At 51.3% G+C, this 23064-nt stretch overlaps 1 protein-coding gene across 1 annotated transcript in view; it reads left to right on the forward strand.

Moving 5' to 3' along the window:
* The window catches only part of COL22A1 (collagen type XXII alpha 1 chain), a 210104-nt gene that overhangs the window by 11044 nt on the left and 175996 nt on the right, over positions 1-23064 (forward strand). Inside the window, exon 3 of the mRNA XM_055432494.2 lies at positions 19466-19540. Within this exon, the coding sequence (XP_055288469.2) occupies positions 19466-19540 (75 nt within the window). The remainder of the gene's footprint in view (positions 1-19465; positions 19541-23064) is intronic.

A 23064-nucleotide genomic window follows, 5' to 3' on the forward strand; every position in this document is an offset into this window, starting at 1 on the left:
GGTCACTCCTGAAGTGGCTCTACTGGCTGGGAGCAGACCTGGGAGTTTGACCTCACTCTGTTTGACCGCAGGGGCTGAGCTCTTCCCACTAAGTTTGGATATTCAGGAACCATCTTTAAACCCACCATGGCTTTGAAGTCTCACCCCAATCCCCTAAATAAATTTTCCTTCTGTCGCTGACGGCAGTGAGGGGCCGAGAGGCTTACCCAGGATCACAGGGAATCAGGCCTTTGACTTTTCATCCAGCTCAGCACCCAGTGCCCGCGAGTCTGAGCTTTTCTGAGCTGTCCTTCCGTAGTAATCCCATCAGATGTCTCATTACTGAACCCTACCAGGGCCTGGTCCGGCCCTGGCTCCTGCACGGTGACCAGTGGCTGTTTGGTCAATAGACAGATGAAGGTTATGGTAGCTGAAGAAATCTTTATCCTCATTTTATAAATGACAGAGATGATCTGAAAACTTAGTGGACAACCAGCAGCAGCAGCAAGCACACATGGCGGTGTTGTCAGAGACAGGTTTCTAGCATCATGAGCTCTGTGGCCTTGCCCAGTGACTTCCCCTAAGGTCTGCTCCGGCCTGTGGCTCACTTGGGCTCATCCAGGGAAGCACCTCCATGGCAGGGCGTCAGATCCTGCCCCTCCGTGGCCTGACGAAGTACCCAGGGGATGGGATCTCAGCCTGACTTCCTGCAGAGTGTGGGGCGGAGGCCCAGCCCCAGAGCCGCGGCTGTAATTAAGAGCCCTCTCCACCCCGGGCTCAGTCACGGCCACGACACAACCTTTATATAGCTGGTGGTGTGGCCTTCAGCGATCCTGTGGCCTGCCAGTGCCCACAGCCGGGGAGCCTCCGCCTACTTCTATTCTGGGGATGCTCTCTGGTGGTCCTGTCCTTCTCCCCAGGGACAGGGGCCATGTCCTGGACTGTGTCCTTTAGCTCTTGGACGTTAGCGTGACTGAGGGCACAGGAGGAGCCTCCCGTGTCTCTCTGGTTCATGACACACAGCCTCCTCCCTCCCTTCCTCCCTCCTCTGTGCTGTGTGTCTACCTGCTGTCCCAGTGGGTTTTGACTACTGGATACGATCCTTACCATGACAACACACACACACACACATGCAGGGGCTTTCTTATGTGTGAGGTGGAATGCATTTTATTGTTCTCCTGCAGAACTCACTGGGAGCATATTGGCATCCCCTCCCCAGCCATGCATTTCACCAGTTTGTGATTTTATGCATGTCCTCAGCCCCTGCAAGAAGGGTCCCGGCATCCTGTTCTTGTCAGACCCACTCACAGACTTGGCTGCCGTGAGGATGGGGAAGGTGGGCTTGGGGGCTGGGCACTGAGATTCCTTGAGAGGCTCTTTCTTGCTTCTGACCGTATCTGTCATAGGCCACTTCACCTTCAGGTGAGGGAATCCCTTGAAAATGTATTCTGTGCTTTTTTTTTTTTTTTTTAATAGCAGAAAACAGTGTGAGTAAATCACAGGAGTTATTTGTGTAACTGGGAACAGACCAGGTAGACCTTTGAAGACACCAGCTCACGGCAGTGCGAGTCTTCAGGGCTCTCTATCATACTTTTGGGTTAATTTCTCAACGTGTATTTTTTGTTTCCCTCTTATCTACTGGACTTTGTTCTGAGGCAAGGGGAGCATGATGGTGGATGATTGCAGCTGAGGTTCTACTTTTAGGGCGATACTTTCCAGAAAGGAGGTGGAGGGGGGAAAATCAAGTGAACATGAATGTGATTTCATAGAGTGGATAAGTGCTTTGAAGAGGTGAGGAAGGGTCGCACGGTAAAGGGTCTTAAGTGGGAAGGTTATAGGAAGGCCTTTGAGAAGAGAAAAGCTGAGTTGAAGCTGGAATGACATGGAACAGCCGCTCAGGCCAAGGGTGATGGGCCCAGAGTTCCAGGCAGAGGCAAGTAGGAGAGCCACGGCCCTCAGGAGGCCTGGGCCTGATGCTGGTGGAGGAGTGGCTGGGCCCGGCGGGGGCGGGGCAGTAACGGTGCCCAGGAGGGGAGCATCACAGCGCTCACCGCCGAGGGTGCTCACCGCCAAGGTGTCCTCACCGCCGAGGGGCCCTCACCACCAAGGCCAAGGGGCGCTTACCACTGAGGGGCCCTTACCAGCGAGGGGCGCTTACTGGCGAGGCACCCTCACCTCCGAGAGGCGCTTACTGCAAGGGCGGATGCTGAGGCTTGACTCTGGGGCTTGACTCTCCAGAGTCCACCCAGCTGGGAGGGGGCCGAGAACCAGCCAAGGGCAGAACGCACCTCAGCGCCCAGGAATGTGCCCTTGAGGACCGGGAGATACTGTCCAGAGCCTGGGCCCGGTTGTTGGTATGTCTGGGCAGCGTGTCCGGGCTGGGAGTTTGTTTGGGCCTGTCTCCCTCGGGGCCTGAGTCTTGTGGTCATCAGAGAGGGCACAGCCCTGCTGGCGGCCTTGTCCCCAGGGACCAAGTCCTCCAGTCCCCACCCCGTCTCCTTTCCCACGTCCCTCTGTGTGGCCCAGAGACTTGGAGGTGAGCTCAGTGCATGCGTGCACAGACACACACACACACTCACACTCACATACACCCCGTGAATCATACATGCACCCCACACACACTCTACACACACACCCACACACACACTTACAGACACCCCATAAATCATACATGAACCCCCAGACACTCTGCACACACCACACACACACATCTGGGAGCACACATGTGCCCATGAGGCGAACGGCCCAGCTCGTCCCCCCTGGGTGGATCTGAAGCCGGGGCAGAGCCGGCTGCGGGTTTGGAGCCGCCACGTGGATGCTTGTGGCCTGGCTCCCGGACCACATTGCCCTCAGGAAGCAAGGCCGGGGGTCCCACCCTTTGCTTGAAGGTCACTGGGAGGTCTTCCCTGGGAAAACTTGTCTTGATCGAGGTCACCCCTGGAAACGGTCATGGGGTTGCTTAATTCTGATTACGTGCTGGGACATTTTATTGGAAAATTACTGAAAGCGATGGAAAACTAAAAACCACCCATCACTCATTCTTGATTTGTGTGCTTGGGGAAGAAGGCAGAGTTGCCCAGCCCAGTGCCACAGGGCCCGTGCCCGACGAGGCCCCTGCCTGACTCCTCTGTTGGCCTCATCTGCGTGCCCACGTGTCCAAACCCCAGAGCTTTCGCCTTTAGCCTCTGCTGAACCAGGGACGGTGGCTCGTGTCGTCCACACTTCCCGACAGGTGTGTCCTGATGCACAGAAGGAGCAGGCCCCCTCGCATCCTGAGTGCCCTCCACCTGACCATCGCTCTCTGCTGCTGGGTTCTGGGGTATTATGATGGCTGTCCTGCCTTTTTAGTCCTGAGCTCTCTGTGGATTTGTGCAGGCAGGGAGGGGCCTAGAGTAGGGTTGTACATGCCCTGTGACTCCCCCAGTGCAACGTGGGCTGCTGGCAGGCCTTGGCACCCCACACCCTGGGTAAAGCCTCAGGCCCGTTAGCTCACCTCTTCCTGTCCTGTTCATTGGTACAAAGAGGATGATGGTGACATTTCTACCTTGTCGAGCGTCCTGAAAGTCTAAGGATTGGGATGTGGAAAGTACTCGACACAGCAATGGCCCTGAGCACACATTCTGCAGCTGTCTGCTCTTACTGTGTGTGTGTGTGTGTACTGTGTGTACGCATGTGTGTACTGTAGCCCGCCAGGCTCCTCTGCCTGTGGAATTCTCCAGGCAAGAATACTAGAGTGGGCTGCCATTGCCTTCTCCAGGGGATCTTCCCGACCCAGATATTGAACCTGCATCTCCTGTGTTAGCAGGCCACCTCTTTACCACTGAGCCACCTGGGAAGCCTGTGTGTGTATATTTATTACTTTTCAGAAAGGTGATTGAGTTTATATGTTTCACTCAGGGCAGTATTTCTTGATCTTTTAAAAATTATATCCCTTGAAGGTAACTTATGTGAGTGTTTTGTTTCCTCTCGTTGCCTGCTTCTCTGAAATTGTAATACCACACCTACTATTTATGCTGTTTGGATAGGTTGAACTTTGGAGGGCCCCATCTGAAATCCCTCAGACTTTTTCACCCCCTCCCTGAAAGCCATTTTTACCCCTTTGGAGGCAATATTACCTGCTTTGAGAACGCGTGGTTTCTGGCGTGTGCGAGGGTTACAGGACGAGAATTCGGGGAGGGCCTGCGTTCATGGCCTGCCCTTTGTCCCTGGGGAGCTCCAGTGTTGTAGAATCTGAGTTGAGCAGATGGACTGAGGTCTAGAGGCTCCAGTTAAACACAAGTTTCTCTGTTTGACAGGTTCCTTTTTTAACCTTCAGTTTTCACTATAAATCGAGGACAGTAATATTACTACCTGCTCTCTAGAGCCCAGGGGACATGCACATGAAAGGCTCCCTTTGTAGCCTGGCACAGAGTTCATGACCATCGTAATCAGGGCACGGCCTTGCCAGCACTTCTGATCTGTGGCACAGAGGCTGGATGGAATCCCAGCTCTGCCCCCTGCCCACTGGCGGTGCCTGGGCTGGAGCCTGCGCCTCTCTGAGCCTTGGTCTGCTCATCTGAAAGAATGTGATATTTACTGATCTGGTGAACAACTTACTGTGGTTTCTGTTGTTTTTATTTTTTTTTTATTTTTTTTTTTATTTTTTGTAGTTAATTTATTTTTTATTGGAAGAAATTATTTTACAATATTATATTGGTTGGTTTTGCCATACATTGATATGAATTTGCCCCGGGTTTACATAAGTTCCCCCTCCTGAACCCCCCTCCCACCTCCCTTCTCCCTTTATCCACCCTCTGGGTCATCCCCGCATGCCAGCCCCGAGCATCCTATAATATGCATTGACCCTGAACTAGTGATTCGTTTCACATATGACAACATACGTGTTTCAATGCCATTCTCCCAAATCATCCCACCCTCACCCTCTCCCATAGAGTCCCAAAGACTGTTCTATACATCTGTGTCTCTTTTGCTGTCTGTGTATACAGGGTTATCATTTGCATCTTTCTAAATTCCATATATATGTGTTAGTATACTGTATTGGTGTTTTTCTTTCTGGCTTACTTCACTCTGTATAATAGGCTCCAGTTTCATCCACCTCATTAGAACTGATTCAAATGTATTCTTTTTAATGGCTGAATAATACTCCATTGTGTATATGTACCAAAGCTTTCTTATCCATTCGCCTGCAGATGGACATCTAGGTTGCTTCCATGTCCTGGCTATTATAATCAGTGCTGCAGTGAACATTGGAGTACACGTGTCTCTTTCAATTCTGGTTTCCTCGGTGTGTATGCCCAGGAGTGCGATTGCTGGATCATATGGCAGTTCTATTTCCAATTTTTTGAGGAATCTCCACACTGTTCTCCATAGTGGCTGTACTAGTTTGCATTCCCACCAACAGTGTAAGAGGGTTCCTTTCTCTCCACATCCTCTCCAGCATTTATTGCATGTAGACTTTTGGATAGCAGCCATTCTGACTGGTGTGAAATGGTATCTCATTGTGGTTTTGATTTGCATCTCTCTGATTATGAGGGATGTTGAGCATTTTTTCATGTGTTTGTTAGCCATCTTTATGTCTTCTTTGGAGAAATTTCTGTTTAGTTCTTTGGCCCATTTTTTGATTGGGTCATTTATTTTTCTGGAATTGAGCTGCAGGAGCTGCTTGTATAATTTGGAGATTAATCCTTTATCTGTTGCTTCATTTGCTATTATTTTCTCCCATTCTGAAGGCTGTCTTTTCACCTTGCTTATAGTTTCCTTTTCTGTGCAGAAGCTTTTGATTTTAATTAGGTCCCATTTGTTTATTTTTGCTTTTATTTCCAATATTCTGGGAGGTGGGTCATGGAGGATCCTGCTGTGATTTATGTCGGAGAGTGTTTTGCCTACGTTCTCCTCTAGGAGTTTTATAGTTTCTGGTCTTACATTTAGCTCTCTAATCCATTTTGAGTTTATTTTGGTGTATGGTGTTAGGAAGTGTTCTAGTTTCATTCTTTTACAAGTGGCTGACCAGTTTTCCCAGCACCACTTGTTAAAGAGACTGTCTTTTCTCCATTTTATATTCTTGCCTCCTTTGTCAAAGATGAGGTGTCCATAGGTGCGTGGATTTATCTCTGGGCTTTCTATTTTGTTCCATTGATCTATATTTCTGTCTTTATGCCAGTACCATACTGTCTTGATGACTGTGGCTTTGTAGTAGAGCCTGAAGTCCGGCAGGTTAATTCCCCCAGTTCCATTTTTCTTCCTCAAGATTGCTTTGGCTATTCGAGGTTTTTTGTATTTCCATACAAATTGTGAGATTATTTGTTCTAGTTCTGTGAAAAATATCGTTGGTAGCTTGATAGGGATTGCATTGAATGTATAAATTACTTTGGGTAGTATACTCATTTTTACAATATTTATTCTTCCAATCCATGAGCATGGTATATTTCTCCATCTATTAGTGTCCTCTTTGATTGCTTTCAGTAGTGTTTTATAGTTTTCTATGTACAAGTCTTCTGTTTCCTTAGGTAGATATATTCCTAAGTATTTAATTCTTTTCGTTGCAACAGTGAATGGAATAGTTTCCTTAATTTCTCTTTCTATTTTCTCATTATTAGTGTATAGGAATGCAAGGGATTTCTGTGTGTTGATTTTATATCCTGCAACGTTACTGTAATCATTGATTAGCTCTAGTAGTTTTCTGGTAGAGTCTCTAGGGTTTTCTGTGTAGAGGATCATGTCATCAGTGAACAGTGAAAGTTTTACTTCTTCTTTTCCAATTTGTATTCCTTTTATGTCTTTTTCTGCTCTAGCCAGAACTTCCAGAACTATGTTGAATAGTAGTGGTGAGAGTGGGCACCCTTGTCTTGTTCCTGACTTTAGGGGAAATGCTTTCAGTTTTTCACCATTGAGGATAATGTTTGCTGTGGGTTTGTCATATATAGCTTTTATTATGTTGAGGTATGTCCCTTCTATTCCCACTTTCTGGAGGGTTTTTATCATAAATGGATGTTGAATTTTGTCGAAGGCTTTCTCTGCATCTATTGAGATAATCATATGATTTTTATTTTTCAGTTTGTTAATGTGGTGTATTACGTTGACTGATTTGTGGATATTGAAGAATCCTTGCATTCCTGGGATAAAGCCCACTTGGTCATGATGTATGATCTTCTTAATATGCTGTTGGATTCTGATTGCTAGAATTTTGTTAAGGATTTTTGCATCTATGTTCATCAGTGATATTGGCCTGTAGTTTTCTTTTTTTGTGGGGTCTTTACCAGGTTTTGGGATTAGGGTGATGGTGGCCTCATAGAATGAGTTTGGAAGTTTCCCTTCCTCAGCAATTTTCTGGAAGAGTTTGAGTAGAATAGGTGTTAGCTCTTCTCTAAATTTTTGGTATAATTCAGCTGTGAAGCTGTCTGGACCTGGGCTTTTGTTTGCTGGGAGATTTTTGATTACAGTTTCAATTTCCGTGCTTGTGATGGGTCTGTTCAGATTTTCTGTTTCTTCCTGGTTCAGTTTTGGAAAGTTGTATTTTTCTAGGAATTTGTCCATTTCTTCCAGGTTATTCATTTTATTGCCATATAATTCCTGATAGTATTCTCTAATAATCCTTTGTATTTCTGTGTTGTCAGTTGTGATCTCTCCATTTTCATTTCTAATTTTATTGATTTGGTTCTTCTCCCTTTGTTTCTTGATAAGTCTGGCTAGCGGTTTGTCAATTTTATTTACCTTCTCAAAGAACCAGCTTTTGGCTTTGTTGATTTTTGCTATAGTCTCTTTTGTTTCTTTTGCATTTATCTCTGCCCTAATTTTTACAATTTCTTTCCTTCTACTGACCCTAGGGTTCTTCATTTCTTCCTTTTCTAGTTGCTTTAGATGTAGAGTTAGGTTATTTAGTTGACTTTTTTCTCTGTTGTTTTTATTGCACTGTTTATTGTCATACTTGATACCACAATGCTGGGGAAGACTGAAGGTAAAAGCAGAAGGGGGCGAAAGAGGATGAGATGGTTAGATGGCATCACTGACTCAGTGGACATGAATTGGAGCAAACTCCAAGAGACAGTGAAGGACAGGGAAGCCTGGTGTGCTGCCGTTCGTGGGGTCACAGAGTCAGGTGCAACTGAACAACAGTATTTTTATGACAAATCTATAAAAAAGTAAAAAGCTGAAGTTCTGAGACACAGTGACTGGGTGTGAGCTCCTCATCCCAGGAGGGAGTCAAGCAGAGTCTAGAAGTTCACGCACTTTGAACTCAGTCAAGGGAGCTAGCCTATTCAGGAAGGCAAGCCCATCCTTGACCTAGTGCACGGGCTGGCCAACTCCAGCCGCAGGCCAGATCCGCTCAGGCACCACGTTTTACACACTGAGTTTTATTGGAGGATGTAGTTCATGTCAGCTTGTTTGCATATTGTTGGTGGCTCTGTTCACACAACCACAGGCAGCGTGGCTGTGACAACAACCACGCGGCCCATGAAGTCTGCAGTGTTTACTCTCTGGCTCTGTAGAGGAAAAGATCGTGGACTCCCAGCGGTGGGTTCTGATGCAGTGGCTAGGAGAATCTGAAGTCGCTGCTTCTGTCTCCTGGGGTGACCCTGGAGACAGCGTTTCATGGGGTGCTGAGCGGCGTGCGTGGGTTTCCCACCCACCCATTATATTATATTATAAATAAATATATTACAAATTAATATATACTATTATAAATAGTGTTATATATAATCCCACCCCTTATATACTATAAATTATAAATTACCCAGAAGGCCCCTTCCTTCTGTGTCTTGATCGTCGTCCCACATAACCCGCTCCCCTACCCCATCAGCTGTTGCTTTATAGGTGCTTCCTCGCCCTGCCATTTTTTAGGGGTGACTCATGTATCCTAAAAAGTCCTTCTGCCATCCCAGGTCTTAGACGAGGATTCACACCCCAGTACGGCTAGAAAGGGCTCAAGAGAAGCCGTGGGTCTGCGTGCTCCCCTTGCCACTGCCCTCCTGTGGGACGGTCCCAGCCACGGTGCTTTCTGTCCCTGGGGCCATCCCAGACAGAGTGCGTGCATGCAGGCATGACCATCTCATTTACTGGTATCGTCACGCCAGGAGTTCCGGCTCAGGGAGCGAGGTTTGACTCTGCCCTTGCCACAGTGGCTTTCGTGTTGCATTGGTAAAGGGATGAAATGTAGTGGCTGCAGTGAAATTGGCACTTGCAAAATGTATATGCACGTATACAGACTATATATACACATGCATCTGTATATAAGTATGCATCTATATAATTAACTCCATGGAGGGATTCTGCCTTCTGAGTGTCTCTCACGTCCTGTAGCTAACCTTGACCTTGCTGAACTGGATTCACACTTGTGGGAGTGCAAGCGGGGCACAGGGGTTACAGGGTGTCTGGGGCTGTCCAAGAAATGTGGCTGATTAATTGCTGTGCTTCTGATACAGCCTCACCCTTCCTGGAAGGCTGAAAGAAAACAGTTGTCAAAGCAGCATGTTCTTGGCGACTTTTTGGCTGTAAAATGTGTCTGTCTTTGTCCTTTTAATGACACAGATTCTGGTTTCTTTGAGTTTATCCACAAAGCACAGACACACAGTCAGACAAGCACAGATACACATATGCACTCAAACACACAGGCACGCAAACACATACACATGCCCACTCGTAACACACACGGATGCACGTATGTGCCTACACACACACACACGAGTCTAGAGAGGGGTGGGCCGTACAGCAAAACCCCCTTCCTCCTGAGCCTTATCCTGGAAGTTATAAAATTACAGTTTTATTAAAGATCAGCGCATTTTGGGGCTTTCCAGGCGGTGCTTGTGATAAAGAATCTCCCTGCAAATGCAGGAGACTTAAGAGACGCAGGTTCAATCCCTGGGTTGGGAAGATCCCCTGAAGGAGGTTAGGCAACCCACTTCGGTATTCTCTCCTGGAGAATCCCATGGACCGAGGAGCCTGGATGGTTAGTCGGACATGACTGAAGTGACTGAGCATACATGTACGTGTGAGAGAAAGAAGGAGGAATGACATGGGGAATAGAAAAAAAACAAAACCCAGTGCATATGGAGTGTCTGTCTGTGCTTCTGAAATATCTACTCATATTCTGGACGTAGCCTTGGGGCTGCTCCCCCTTCTCTCTGATCCTGCAGAAGCTCGGGGTTCGGGGGTGTGAACGACAGGCTGGGTTCGGGTGACATCTCGCTGGGCACCTGTGTCCTGGGGTGAGGGGGCCCGTGACCCCGTGGGGTCGCCATGGCCTCGGCCCTGAGTCTGGAGCCTCCTGTCCTTTCTCTCGTCCAGTCCCTGTTGGGACCCTGAAGCGTGGATGCTAAGGGTGTGGATTCAGTTCTGGAACTGAGAAGACAGTCTCGGAAGGTCAGAGAAGATGGGGGTGCCTCGCACAGAGAGTGCAGCTTCCCCCCACGAAGCCTCCCCCGCCCCTGGCCGTCCACACGGCACTTTCGGGGTGCAGGGTGGGGTCGTGCCGTCGTCCCACACTGGGCGTGAGCTCTGCCTCCTAGTGGTGAGCTCTGTCACTCGGGGGTCCGACCCTGTCCTCTGAGAAGCTCCCTCCTACAACCTCCGGGCCTCCTCCCTTCCCCGACTCCTCCTCTCACCTCAAGAGCCTCCCCTTCTCAGTCTCCCTTGCTGGTCAGTTCTCGTGGCCCAGCGTGTGACACGGGAGGCTGGGACCTACTCCGAGACCTCCTCTTGGCCCTCTCCCTCTCCAAACCATCTCCTCCACTCTCCTCCAAGTGCGTTAAGCGCTGTCCGCACACGGGCAGCTCCCAAACCAAAAGCCAGGCGCCTTGGCTTGGAGTCGGAAAGCCAGGCTTATAGATCTGGTTGCTTGCTGGGTGTCTTGAGACACCTCAAACATGGGGTGCTGGGAACTGGACTTGGGTTCTGTGTTTTCCAAATGGGTTCTTCCTACAGGTTTCCGGACACTCACAACATTCTTTCTTTCTGGTTCACTCCTCATCCAGTCAACCACCCGCCTGCCCACTCTGCTTGGCAGAGAGACCGGGGTCTGACTGCCTCTCCCTGCGCACTCCCGTGGCTCTCAGTCACCTCCTGGCTGGTCCCCCCGCCCCAATCCTTGCCCACTGGCATCAGGGCCCCCAGGCAGAGTGGCATCTCCCACCAGGGCCTGTCAGTCCCCACCCCTCCTGGACCACCTCCAGCTTGTTTCATAGTTGCTCCTCCCTGTTTGCCGTCCTGGCCGTGGTGGCCACGCTCCCCGGCCCCCGGGCCCTCACCCGCGCCTCTGATGGGTCACCCTCCTCCTGCTCTCACCTGGTGCTTCTGCCTCAGACCTCAGTGGAGACACCCTGACCCTCCAGCCAATTCCGATCCCGCTGTTTGCATCCCCCACTGGCCTCCGCACCTTCCAGGGGTTATGATCACATGATTCTTAGAGACATCAGTGCCTGACTTGACCGGTTTCCACCCTGTCTGCTGGAGACGGCAGCTCCCTGAGCTCCAAGGGCCCCTTACCACAAGCCCTGGACTGGCTCAGTGCCAGGTGCGTGGCAGGCGCTCGTCAGATGCGGCGTGAAGGAGGTTTGTGTTCAGGTGCTTCTCAGACGCCAGGTGCTAACGGTCACTGCGGGGCGGAGAACCTGGGTGCTGGCCGCAGGCTCTGCCGCCCTCCCCACTTCCAGCCGCCCCAGGCTCCTCCCTGTCTGGCCTCCAGGAGGTCCTCGCAGTCTCTGGTGACACCTACTGGTGCTCGGCCCACGGGACAGTCCCCAGGAGGAAGGAGGTCCAAGGAGCAGGGACAGCTGGAATCACACCCTCCTGGCAGGGGTCGCACTTTCAAGGTCACCGTGTTAACCTCTCTCTCCCTGGCTGGGATCACCCCCTTCCTGCCCTGCTCTGTATCCCGGGCAGAGTCATTTCCTCATTGCCCTGAATTGCAGACCCTGCCTGGATTTAGGAGGTGTCTGTCCCCTGATCCACCTCTGCCCTCTCCCCTCCCTGGACTTTGCTACAGGGCTTGGTACTGCCTCCTGCCCCCGCTGCCCATCACCCCTGGGCCTACTGAGCATCAGCCCTTGGCCGACAGAACGGCTTCCTCCCCAGGGCTCTGCTCTCGCTGGGACCTTCTGGCCCTCTGCTCTGGCTGTGACTGCTCGTTCCCTTTTGAGCTCTCAGCCCAGATGCACCAAGCCCGGGGTCTTCTCAGACCCCACGTGTGTCCTGACCCCTACACCTAGAGCCCCTCACCGGCTGGTTTCCTCTGTGGACTGATCACCCATGGCGACCCCTCGCTTCTCCATGTCTGTCTCTGCCTTTGTTCCTGGCATCCCCCACGTCTGGCCTGTGACTCCAGCAGGGCAGGGCTGCCTCGTCTGTGTGTTTACACATTTGCTCCTTGTGGCAGGGTGTCTTGAGTCCAAAAGTGCATATGAGCCCCACGAGGTCCCTGCCATCCGCCAGGCCTCCTGGGGAGGTCCCGGCCTGGCTGCCCTCGGGGACTCCAGGTCGCCCCTGGAAACAGCCCTTGCGCCCCCCTGCCCATCCCTGGTGACCCTGCCGTCCCCTGCCCCTACAGCTTCCAGCTGCCTAAGCATCGAGGGAACCAGGGCAAGGCTCAGGCCTCCTTCTAGAAAATTATAATATTGATAACCTGCAAATACTGTACTAGTGAATCACCTTCATATTTTTAAGGCCCATGTGAAAATACAAAAAAGCAAAACGGAGGTAAAAAGCACTTCAAGTTCTGCCCTCCCAGCGGTAGCCACAGTTTAAGTGTTAGTGTATGTTCTTCCCCACCCTGTATGTATATGTCGAGTTGTGGTGTCAAGTGTGGAAATGCTGGGGTCATACTGAATCTGAATCCTGCTTCTACTGCTAACTAGAGGTGTGATTGGAGCAGGTCATCTCAGCGCTCTTAGCCTCAGTTGTCTCATCTGAAAAATGGGCTTAACACTACACTGATAGGCCTCACAAAGGAGGCTAAACACTGGCCTCTGTCGGCAGAAGCGCGCCTCAGCCACCCCGGGGCCTGTGAATGTACTGTGTGTGTGCTCGCAGGTTGGGATCTTACTCCTTCCAATCTTCCTCTCCTGGGTGAGGGAGCTGCTGGGGACAAGGGATGCTCAGCTGGAGATGATTGGAGAGAGGAGGACGCTGGCCATCTGGAAACATCTATCCCGCTTTTGTGAGAGACAGTGGGCCATTCTGGATTTGGCACCAGCAGAGGGTACACTTAAGGGCAGTCTTGACATCTGCCCTCCCCAGGGTCCCCAGTGTCCTGCCCAGAGCCAGACGTAAGCGGGCCCAAGCATTCGGGCCCGACGGGCGGAAGTCAGAGAGCAGATGAATCCTCCGTGCAGAGCGAGGAAGCCCCAAGTGCATGTCAGGGCGTCCAGAGGCAGAAGGCATGCCCCCGGAATTAGCAGCTGGCCGTCTGTCCCCATAGGCTTTGGAGACAAGACAGACTTGGATCCACTGTGCTGGGTGACCTTGGGCCGGTGACCTTGGAGAGAAGCTCCGTTCTGTCGTGCTCCCGAGCCAGCGCCAGGGCCGGCATGCTGGTTTTGCCTCCTGCTCACTCTGTGGCCTTGGACAGCCTACTGACTTCTTTATGCCTTTGTTTCTGCATCTGTGAACCGCCGCACCTGGCCCGTAAAGCTGTAGGGAGGAGTCGATCATACGTGCTGATGGTTTCAACGCTCCTGGTGCAGTGTCTGTGCAGAGCAAGCTCCCTCTGTCTACTGACCATGGGGAGGGCTCTGGCCCCGGGCAGAAGCAGACCACAGTACTTTGACATGTGGGCCCTCGGCCTTGGAAGCCCGTGGTTCTAATCATTATTCCTTTCATCCCTGGGGCCTTGGGGCCCGGCTCTCCAGAGCGGGGGTGTGTGGACTGTTTTCCTGGCTGGCCTCCTGGCCTCGGAGGAACGACCCCGTGAGTCTGCAGGGTGTCTGGCCCGTGTCTGCCTCTGCTGCCTCCTCTGCTGCCCGCTCGGACTGTCGTCATCTCGTCTGTGGTTCCCAGCAGCGAGGTGATGGATGGGCAGTGACTCCGGCCTCCCTTGGGCTCTGCTTCCAGCTCCTCCCAGTGCTGCTCAGCTCAGCCGGGGAACCACCTCTGCTCGCTCATTCTAGACACAGGTGGGCCTTTATTCAAACCCAGACACCCTGCCTGCCTGGTGACTTTCTTAACCTCTGTTAGCCTCAGTTTCTCCATCTATGTCATGGAAACAAAATCTGCCTCCTTGAATGGCTGTCGTGAGTCAAATCTCCAGCGTGACTGGCGCACAGAAGGCACTCAGTAATTGCCAGCACCCTCCCATTCCCCCCACTGGAGAAGCTCTGGACAGGGAGCCAGGGGACTGGGAGGCATGTCTGGGACGGCCTGGTGTGTCTGCTCCATACAGAGCTGCGGGTGGGTCAGCACGAAGCAGAGGACGGCAGAGACCATCTGTGCTAACCCTCCTCCCCTGATGCTCGGACACACGCTCCCTAATTGTGACTTGGTAAACTGAGGGCAAGTTGAAGTGGTTTTTTTTTTTCCTTCCTGAGAACCTGTAGTGAGTTCCTGGCAAGTGCCCCAGGGAGCAGCAGCTCTGATCAGCCAAGACAGCCTCTGTTGCGGCTTCTGATGAAAAAGAACCCATTCTGGGGAAAGGGAGCTTGTGTTGCTCCCAGGAAGTCTGGAATGTTCTACCTTCCTAAAGGCTGAGGGAATACGGACGTCAGTGGGTGAACTCCGGGGCAAACAGGGGCTTTGTCATCAGCCACGTCTTTTCTGCGCTCTCACACTTTCAGAAAAGATAAGCAACCACCTCACCAGGAACTGGTGAAATATGCATTTTGACTGCTGAGAACTTACTCTCCTTAATTCCAGAGTGGCTCCTTACGTTGATCCTGAATCATAACCTGAAAAGTCCGTATTGATTGGATTTGTGACGGTAATCCAGTCTCTCAGTAGCTCCTTTGCTTTTTCTCCAGCTTTTCGCTTGGACTTGGGGGCAGCAGAGTTCCTCTTTCTTCAGTTCCCCTAGACAGCCCTGCAGATGTTCTGCCCCCCGGTTGAAGGAAGAAGGGAATGTGCCCCTGCCAGCCCCTTCGGCCTACCTGTCCCCGTCCGTCAGGGGAAGCAGAGGCCTTCTCAGACCCCGGCCCGCCCCCACCCACCGCACGCCTCTGGTGTTTACGCCCTTGGCCAGAACCGGGTCACAGGTGCATCTCTAGTTGGAGGGGGCGGCTGGAAATATGGGGACCACAGGAGTCATAATCGGCTTGGACCTACCACTCACCGCTTTTCTCCCTGGGTTAACAATGCTGCTTATCTGAATAAAAGTGACATTGTTTTTGCCAGGAGGAGGTGAGGGATAGGTATTAGGGTGGCAGCTAACAGTGCCTGCCCCACCTTGGTGTCTGGGGGTCCTGGACTCTGAATTCTTCTCACCTGGTTGTCAGCACAATGAAGCCCTTTCCTGGGGGGCATCTGGTCTACCACTCAGCGTTTCCCTGTTGGTTCAGACATTACTGGTCCTTCCGTCCATCATGGACTCATCTCCTGTTCTGAGCCTGGAGCCAGGAAGGCAGTGGAGACAGAGCTGGACTGAGACTCAGCTGGGCCTCTAGACCTAACTGGGGAGGAAGCCATGCTGGTCAGTGCCTTCAGCACAGCGCCACCAGCCCTAGGACATGGGACCCTGCCAAGGGGTCATCACCCAGGCTGGGGTGAGTGGGAGCAAGGGCCAGGGGGCTGCTGATCAGAATCTCAAGGGTCAAGGAGGAGGAAGCTGCGAGGCAAGAAGACACAGGGTGTCAGGGCAGCCCTGGCACTTTCTGGAGCTGACCTGTCTCAGGCCCTGGCCATAGTCAGCCCACCAGCGCCCTGAAGGCAGGGATGCCATCTTACCTGTTTTCTCATTTGTGGGTCCTTAGAAATTGCCAACATCCGCTGGATCATGGAGAAAGCAAGAGAGTTCCAGAAAAACATCTATTTCTGCTTCAATGACTATGCCAAAGCCTTTGTGTGGATCACAGTAAACTGTGGAAAATTCTGAAAGAGATGGGAATACCAGACCACCTGACCTGCCTCTTGAGAAACCTGTATGCAGGTCAGGAAGCTCCAGTTAGAACTGGACATGGAACAACAGACTGGTTCCAAATAGGAAAAGGAGTACGACAAGGCTGTATATTGTCACCTTGCTTATTTAACTTATATGCAGAGTACATCATGAGGAACGCTGGGCTGGAAGAAGCACAAGCTGGAATCAAGATTGCCGGGAGAAATATCAGATATGCAGATGACACCACCCTTATGGCAGAAAGTGAAGAGGAACTCAAAGGCCTCTTGATGAAAGTGAAAGAGGAGAGTGAAAAGGTTGACTTGAAGCTTAACATTCAGAAAACGAAGATCATGGCATCTGGTCCCATCACTTCATGGGAAATAGATGGGGAAACAGTGGAAGCAGTGTCAGAATTTATTTTTTTGGGCTCCAAAATCACTGCAGATGCTGATTGTAGCCAGGAAATTAAAAGATGCTTACTCCTTGGAAGGAAAGTTATGACCAACCTAGATAGCATATTAAAAAGCAGAGACATTACTTTGCCAACCAAGGTCCGTCTAGTCAAGGCTATGGTTTTTCCCATGGTCATGTATGGATGTGAGAGTTGGACTGTGAAGAAAGCTGATCACCGAGGAACTGATGCTTTTGAACTGTGGTGCTGGAGAAGACTCTTGAGAGTCCCTTATACTGCAAGGAGATCCAACCAGTCCATTCTAAAGGAGATCAATCCTGGGTGTTCATTGGAAGGACTTATGCTAAAGCTGAAACTCCAATACTTTGGCCACCTCATGCGACGAGTTGACTCACTGGAAAAGAGTCTGATGCTGGGAGGGATTGGGGGGTGGGAGGAGACGGGGACGACCGGGAATGAGATGGCTGGATGGCATCACTGACTCAATGGACATGAGTTTGAGTGAACTCCGGGAGTTGGTGATGGACAGGGAGGCCTGGCGTGCTGTGATTCATGGGGTCGCAAAGAGTTGGACACGACTGAGCAACTGAACTGAACTGAACTGAAAACTAGCTCAGGACCTGATTGTGTCTGGACCTCCGTAAGTATTTCAGTTCCAATAAGCAAGTTCATGTGGAAATAAATAGATGATTATCCAAGAGGTGGACATGTCTTGGCCAAAGGCACGTAGTTATGGGCTGAGAGAAACTTTGGGTGCTCACCCTTACTCCCTGCAAAGAGGTGACCCTCCAGGGCCCCCTCTTCCCTGGGGAGCCTGGATGCAGGGAGTATTTTGAGAGCCATTTGTCCTGACTTATTAAGTCAGTTATAAATTCCCTCTTGAGGCTTTGGCGTGTATGGGGCTTAGTGATGGCTCCCATGAGGGGACTGGCAGATGGTCTGGGGACTGATTTCTTAAAGCGGTTTGGGCACATGTTGACACCTGTGAAACATTTCTATCTTTTCTGTATTTGTGGCCTTCAAACTGTCTTTGACCATCCAGGTTCGGGAATCAGGGCCTCCCCCTAGGATATTTGCAGAGACAAAGGCTCAGTGGCTTTGCCTGCCCTGAGCTCCAGCCGTCAGACTCCAAAGGTTTGCTCATAATCAAGGCTAGAAAGGTCTGAGTCAACTCATTTTAAATGACGCACAGTCCCAGCCCATCCCTCTGGCGGCCTGCCAACCTTGAAGCAGTTGGTTGTCACCCACAGCTGCTGCTGTCCTGGGTGGCGCTGTCTGTATCCTGCACAGTGCCGGCACCCACTTGCATATATGTGGTTCTAGACACACAGCTCTGTGCTGTTTCCAAAATAACCCCTTCCTTGGGGCCTGTCAGGCCTCTGGTGCCTTTGGGGATAAATGTTAAAAATACCTCCTCCCAAATCAGGGTATTTGCTCCTCACTCCTGATTGGTAAAGCGTCCCACAATGAAACACTTGTGCCAAAAAGAAGTCATCGTATGTGAAATCTGTGGGATGACAGAACTGCCTGATCAGGTGTGATTATTACAGTAATGTATGTTACCAGATTGCTTCCAGGGCAGGGTGGCATCTATGCAGAGTTGCCTCTGGTGATAAATTTAATCCCATATGGCTTGATCTTGCCTGTCCTACAAGCTACCCTATGACAAGTATGTTCTCTGTAAGGTGTCCCATGGCACACACGCTCACACCAAGAAAGAGATCAGGGGACTTGCAGGGAAGCCGACACTAGGGCCTGAGACTTTAACATTCGCTGTGGGTTCTCTGTCTGGGATTTTTAAAATTGAGGTATAATTGATTTACGTGTTGTGTTAGTTCCAGGTGTGCAGCCAAGTGACTCAGTTACACACGTATATGTGTATATACATTGAATTCTTTCTCAGTTTCTTTAATTTTCTATTATAGGTTATTACAAGACGTTGACTGTAGTTCCCTGTGTTATGTGTACAGTGTGTCCTAGTTGTTTATCTAGTGTATATACACACACACACATATATATATGGTAGTTTGTATCTGCCAATCCCAAACTCTTAGTTTATTCCTTCCCTACCCTTTTCCCAGTAAGAGACGGGGACGACAGAGAATGAGATGGCTGGATGGCATCACCGACTCGATGGACATGAGTTTGAGTGAACTCCGGGAGTTGGTGATGGACAGGGAGGCCTGATGTGCTGCAGTCCATGGGGTTGCAAAGAGTGGGACACGACTGAGCGACTGAACTGAACTGAACTGACCCTTTCCCCTTTGGTAACAATAAGTTTCTGGGATTTTTAGGGCAAGTGAAGGAATCCCTTTTCCTCCTAGTTTTTTTTTTTTTAACGCTGAGAAATCATGGAGATGTTTAGACATGTAATGCCATATAATGAAATATGTTTTACTTTGTGACTTCCTCCATTGCCTCTGTATAACTGAGCAGTCTTGCTTCTTCTGGGATTTGCCTGGAATGGCACCTAAAGCTCCCTCAGGCAGCATAACAGATGCCTTGCAGGTGGGCCTAAGCACGTTTCCCATCCATTGACACCTCCCTGACTTGGGATTCTCATCTATTAAGTTCATGCCTTTGTGAGTGACATTCCCTCTCTGCCTGAGTCCCCTTTTGTTCTTTGGTCCAGCTGGCTGAGTCTTACTGTTATTTTAGGAGAAGCCCCAAGCGTCCGTCACCTTTCTGGAAAAGCTTCCCTGACCTCCCAGGCTGGGCTGGGTGTTGGATCCTGAGACCCCCAGGAACCCAGACCCATTTCTGTCACTTAGGACCCTGTTGATCCTGTGGGCATTGCTCTTTGGCTCCCTCTAATGGACACACTGTGAGCTCCTTGCTGGGACCTTGCCTATTCCTGTGTCACCTGTGGGCACGGCACTGGCAGTGGGGCCCATGCTTATCAGGTACATCTGGGGGTAGACAGAACACCCAGTCAGTGTGGCCCTGCTTCTGCCGCTGCTCCCGGTGTGCTGGGGGGTGGACGGGGTCTCTGCCGTGTCACTTTCCACGGAGGGAACGTCAAAATTACTCATCGGTCTCTTTCCTCTCGCCCGTCTCAGATGTGCTCTGCCCCAGCGTTCGTGTGGAAGGAGATCGCTTTAAGCACACCAATGGTGGAACCAAGGAGATCACAGGTACGAGAACCAGCCACCCAGCACAGCTTGCTTTGTGATGCCATTTGCCAGACGTGAGTCTTCCCTGGTGCCTCAGACTGTAAAGAATCTGTCTGCAATGCCGAAGACCTGGGTTTGATCCCTGGATTGGGAAGATCCCCTGGAGAAGGGCATAGCAACCCACTCCAGTACCCTTTCCTGAAGAATCCCACGGACAGAGGAGCCTGGTGGGCTACAGTCCATGGGGTTGCAAAGAGTCGGGCACGACTGAGCGACTCACACTTCCACTTTCTTCTTTGCTGGACTTGACCATGAGCCTCCTGGACTCAAGGGTGGTAGCCTTGCTGGCACTGTCCTCATCGCCGTCTTTCACCAAAGTCCTGGGGACTCTGAGCTCTGCAAGTAGCAACTCCTGTCCATGAACCACCCACCAGGGGAGGCCATTCACGTCTTCCATCTGGGAGTCGGTGGTGATGCTATAGGCGTTGGTAGAGAGTGAAGTAGCATGAGGGACGTGGGGAATGAGTAAGTGACGGGCAGCCCGAGTAAGAAGGTGAATAAATAGCTGCATTTGGGCGTGAAGGCGAGAGTGAATCAGAGTTATAAATACAGGAGCGATTCAATGGATGAGGGAGCAGAGAGACACGTGACTGCGGAGCCAGCAGCAGAAAGAAGCACTGCAGAGGCTTTCTCCGTACACGAGGGTGACTGGGGGTGCACGGGGATGGCTGAGCCGGCTTCCCGTTCGTCCTGGCGGTGATGAGCATCTGTCTCCTGCTCCCTGTGGCCGGGCGTCCTGCAGACACTTTAGGTGCATGATCACAGGGGAGCTTTCTCCCCCTCCAGGACAGCAGCCCAGCTCTCCTCACCAGTGCCGGCCGGGTCAGGAGCCCCATCCATCCACCCCAAAGCAGCTCAGGTCCAGTACGAACCCATGTGCAGTCTCCCTCCTGAGGCAGTGAGCCGTGGGTGATCAGAACCAGGTGTCTCGTCAGTGCCGCTCTGCCCCACCCCTGCCCCAGGGACCCTGCCTGCCCACATGAACGTGCCACCATCTGCATCTTGGTGCCTGGGGGATGTTTCTGGAATGGCAGGAGACTTGCTGCCTGTGTGCACAGCAGGTCAGATGAATCCAGGGGTTAACCCTCCTCAGGCGTAGCGGAGTAACCCAGCCCTCAGCCAGTGACCACGGGTGAGGAAACACTCAGGCCCCCTGACCCACTTGCGAGAGTGTCCCAGCTTGCTGGGGCTGAGGCTGGAGTTAAGGAGAGAAGGTGCTGCAGACCTGCCAAGTTCAGTGCAGCCAGGTAATGGGAGCAGCTTTTGTAAAAGATGCGGTTCGCAAAGGCTCATCTCCAGGTGTTTCCTTAAGTGACTCCATTAGTCTTTGGGCTCAGTGGGGCTGGAGCAGGGAGGACGGGGTGGAGGACAGAACAGGCAGTTGGAGGCGGCGGTCTGGGACTCAGTTTACCCACTTCTGGCATAATGTCTTTTAGGATCCCTCCCAGCTCTGAAACCTGAACATTCTGCAGATTCTAGCAACTACGGTGTTATGCAGTGCTCTCTGAAGGAGTTATTTAATGGTGAAGGAAGGTGCTGGGCTGGGTCTTACTCTGAAACTTGGCCACAGACATTCTAATGGGTCTCTCCTTCTGCCTGGTCTCTGACGTCCAGATAATCATCACCAAGTCCCGACCGCCTCAGATGGTCCCAGCCTAGTGCTTCTTCCCTGCCCGCCCCGCTGGCCCCGTGTTTCCAGTCTGGTCCTCCCCAGTCCCCAAGCTCCTCCATCCCTGTGGCCAGAGTGACCTCTGAGCACAGGCCCGGGGTTGTGTTTCTCCCTTCCTCGGCCCCCACCTCCTGCAGAAAGAAACCCAGGCCACCTCACGTGGCCGTCGGAGCCTGGCCCAATCTGCACCCGCCTGACTCACTCTTTGGCCCCCTTCTTGTGGTTCCTGACATCCTGAAATAGCGGGGATTCTCGGAAGGAACCTCACTAACTTAGGTCCGGTGACCTTTGCACATCCAGTTGCCTTGGATGCCCTTCCGTCCTTCTCTCCCCAGATTTCATTTGTTCTTTAAATTCAGGCCAGGCCTTGCCTCCTCTCGGGAGCCCTTCTTGATGTCTCCTCAGGTGGGCCAGGCAGATACTCCATGTGCTCCTATATAAGCCCAGACATCTCCCTTCTTCCCATCTACCCACTATACGGACACTGCTCACCTCTGTACCCATTTCTCTGTGGACAGTAGACTTCAGGCAATGGGAGGCACGTTGGGAACTTTCTCCTGTTGATTACTGAAATCTGAGCAGCCAATGGCGCATTGTAAGATGTAGGAAGCCCTGAGTGGTTTAGTGAATTCCTTTCTTCTCTCCTTCCCTCTTTCCACCAGTGGAGCCTCAGTTAAGAACAACCGTGGATTCCATCCTTTTCCAGGGATGGAAGCATGAATCAGATCAGCCACCCCCACCCCCCAGTTGCTCAGCTTCCTCCACGGACACGGACTCTGTGTGCACCTCGGCCAGACCCACTAAAGACCTAGAAGTCGGGATGCCCGGGGCGTCCAGTGAAGCTTGGTCCCTTGCAGACCTTTGAAGGACTCTGGGCGGTGGTCACCGCATCCCTGATGCCATCTGCTTCAGCCGAGTCCGTGACTTCAGGGAGGTGCCCCCTCGCACTTTCTGCATTAAACAATTGCCTCTTTATCTCTCGGTGCGTCACATCCGAGTCTGCTTACCGCGGGAACATTTTTCATTTTCCTTCCCAGCCTTTATTTATCGCAGGCAATTCATCTTTCTCTCAGTGCCCTTTGCTGCCACCTCGTTAATTGCTTGTGTTCAGTTTCGTGGTGTTTAAGTCTTTGTTTTCATTCATGGAAACCAGTGGATGTGGAATTAGGCAGTAGAGCATCTGTTTACTTTTTGAAAAGTCTTTTTTTTTGTTGTTGTTTTCTCACAAATAACTGCTACAGGGAAACCCAACTGAAGGTGGAGGTTTCCAGGAAGAGGGATGGCGCTGTGAGGGGAAGGAGCAGGCCTCTTTCCTATTCAGCCCTGGCACCTTGCTGTGTGGGCATTGGGCATGTGCCCACTGGATTTTGAACCCACTTTCTTGGGAACCTCTGGGGGCCAGTTCTCCCAGCTTGTTGCCAGTGCTGACATGTGCTTGGCTCAGAGCAGGCTCTCAAAAATTACATATTGAATGAATAAATGAAATCCGTGGACAGATGTAGTGGGATAAGAGACTGCAGTCATTGTCAGGGGAAGTAATTAATATGAAAACCATTCCATGGCTCTTTCACTGCATGTCAGGCTCTGTATGATGAGCTCTGTGTCATATCATTCAACCTTCACTTCAGCCCTGTGAGATGCACGCAAAGACAGTCCCCTTTCTACAGATGAAGAAATGGATGCTCAGAGACTCCAGGCACCCTGCCTCAGGTCACGTAGCTAGGACCTCATGATCAGGAGGAAATGGAAAAACCCACTCCAATATTCTCTGGCCTGGAGAATGCCATGAACAGAGGAGCCTGGCAGGGCTGCAGCC

Source organism: Moschus berezovskii, chromosome 16, assembly GCF_049115385.1.
Source record: "Moschus berezovskii isolate FMDL1 chromosome 16, NW_MosBer_1.0, whole genome shotgun sequence".
In the NCBI taxonomy this organism is placed as follows: Eukaryota; Metazoa; Chordata; class Mammalia; order Artiodactyla; family Moschidae; genus Moschus; species Moschus berezovskii.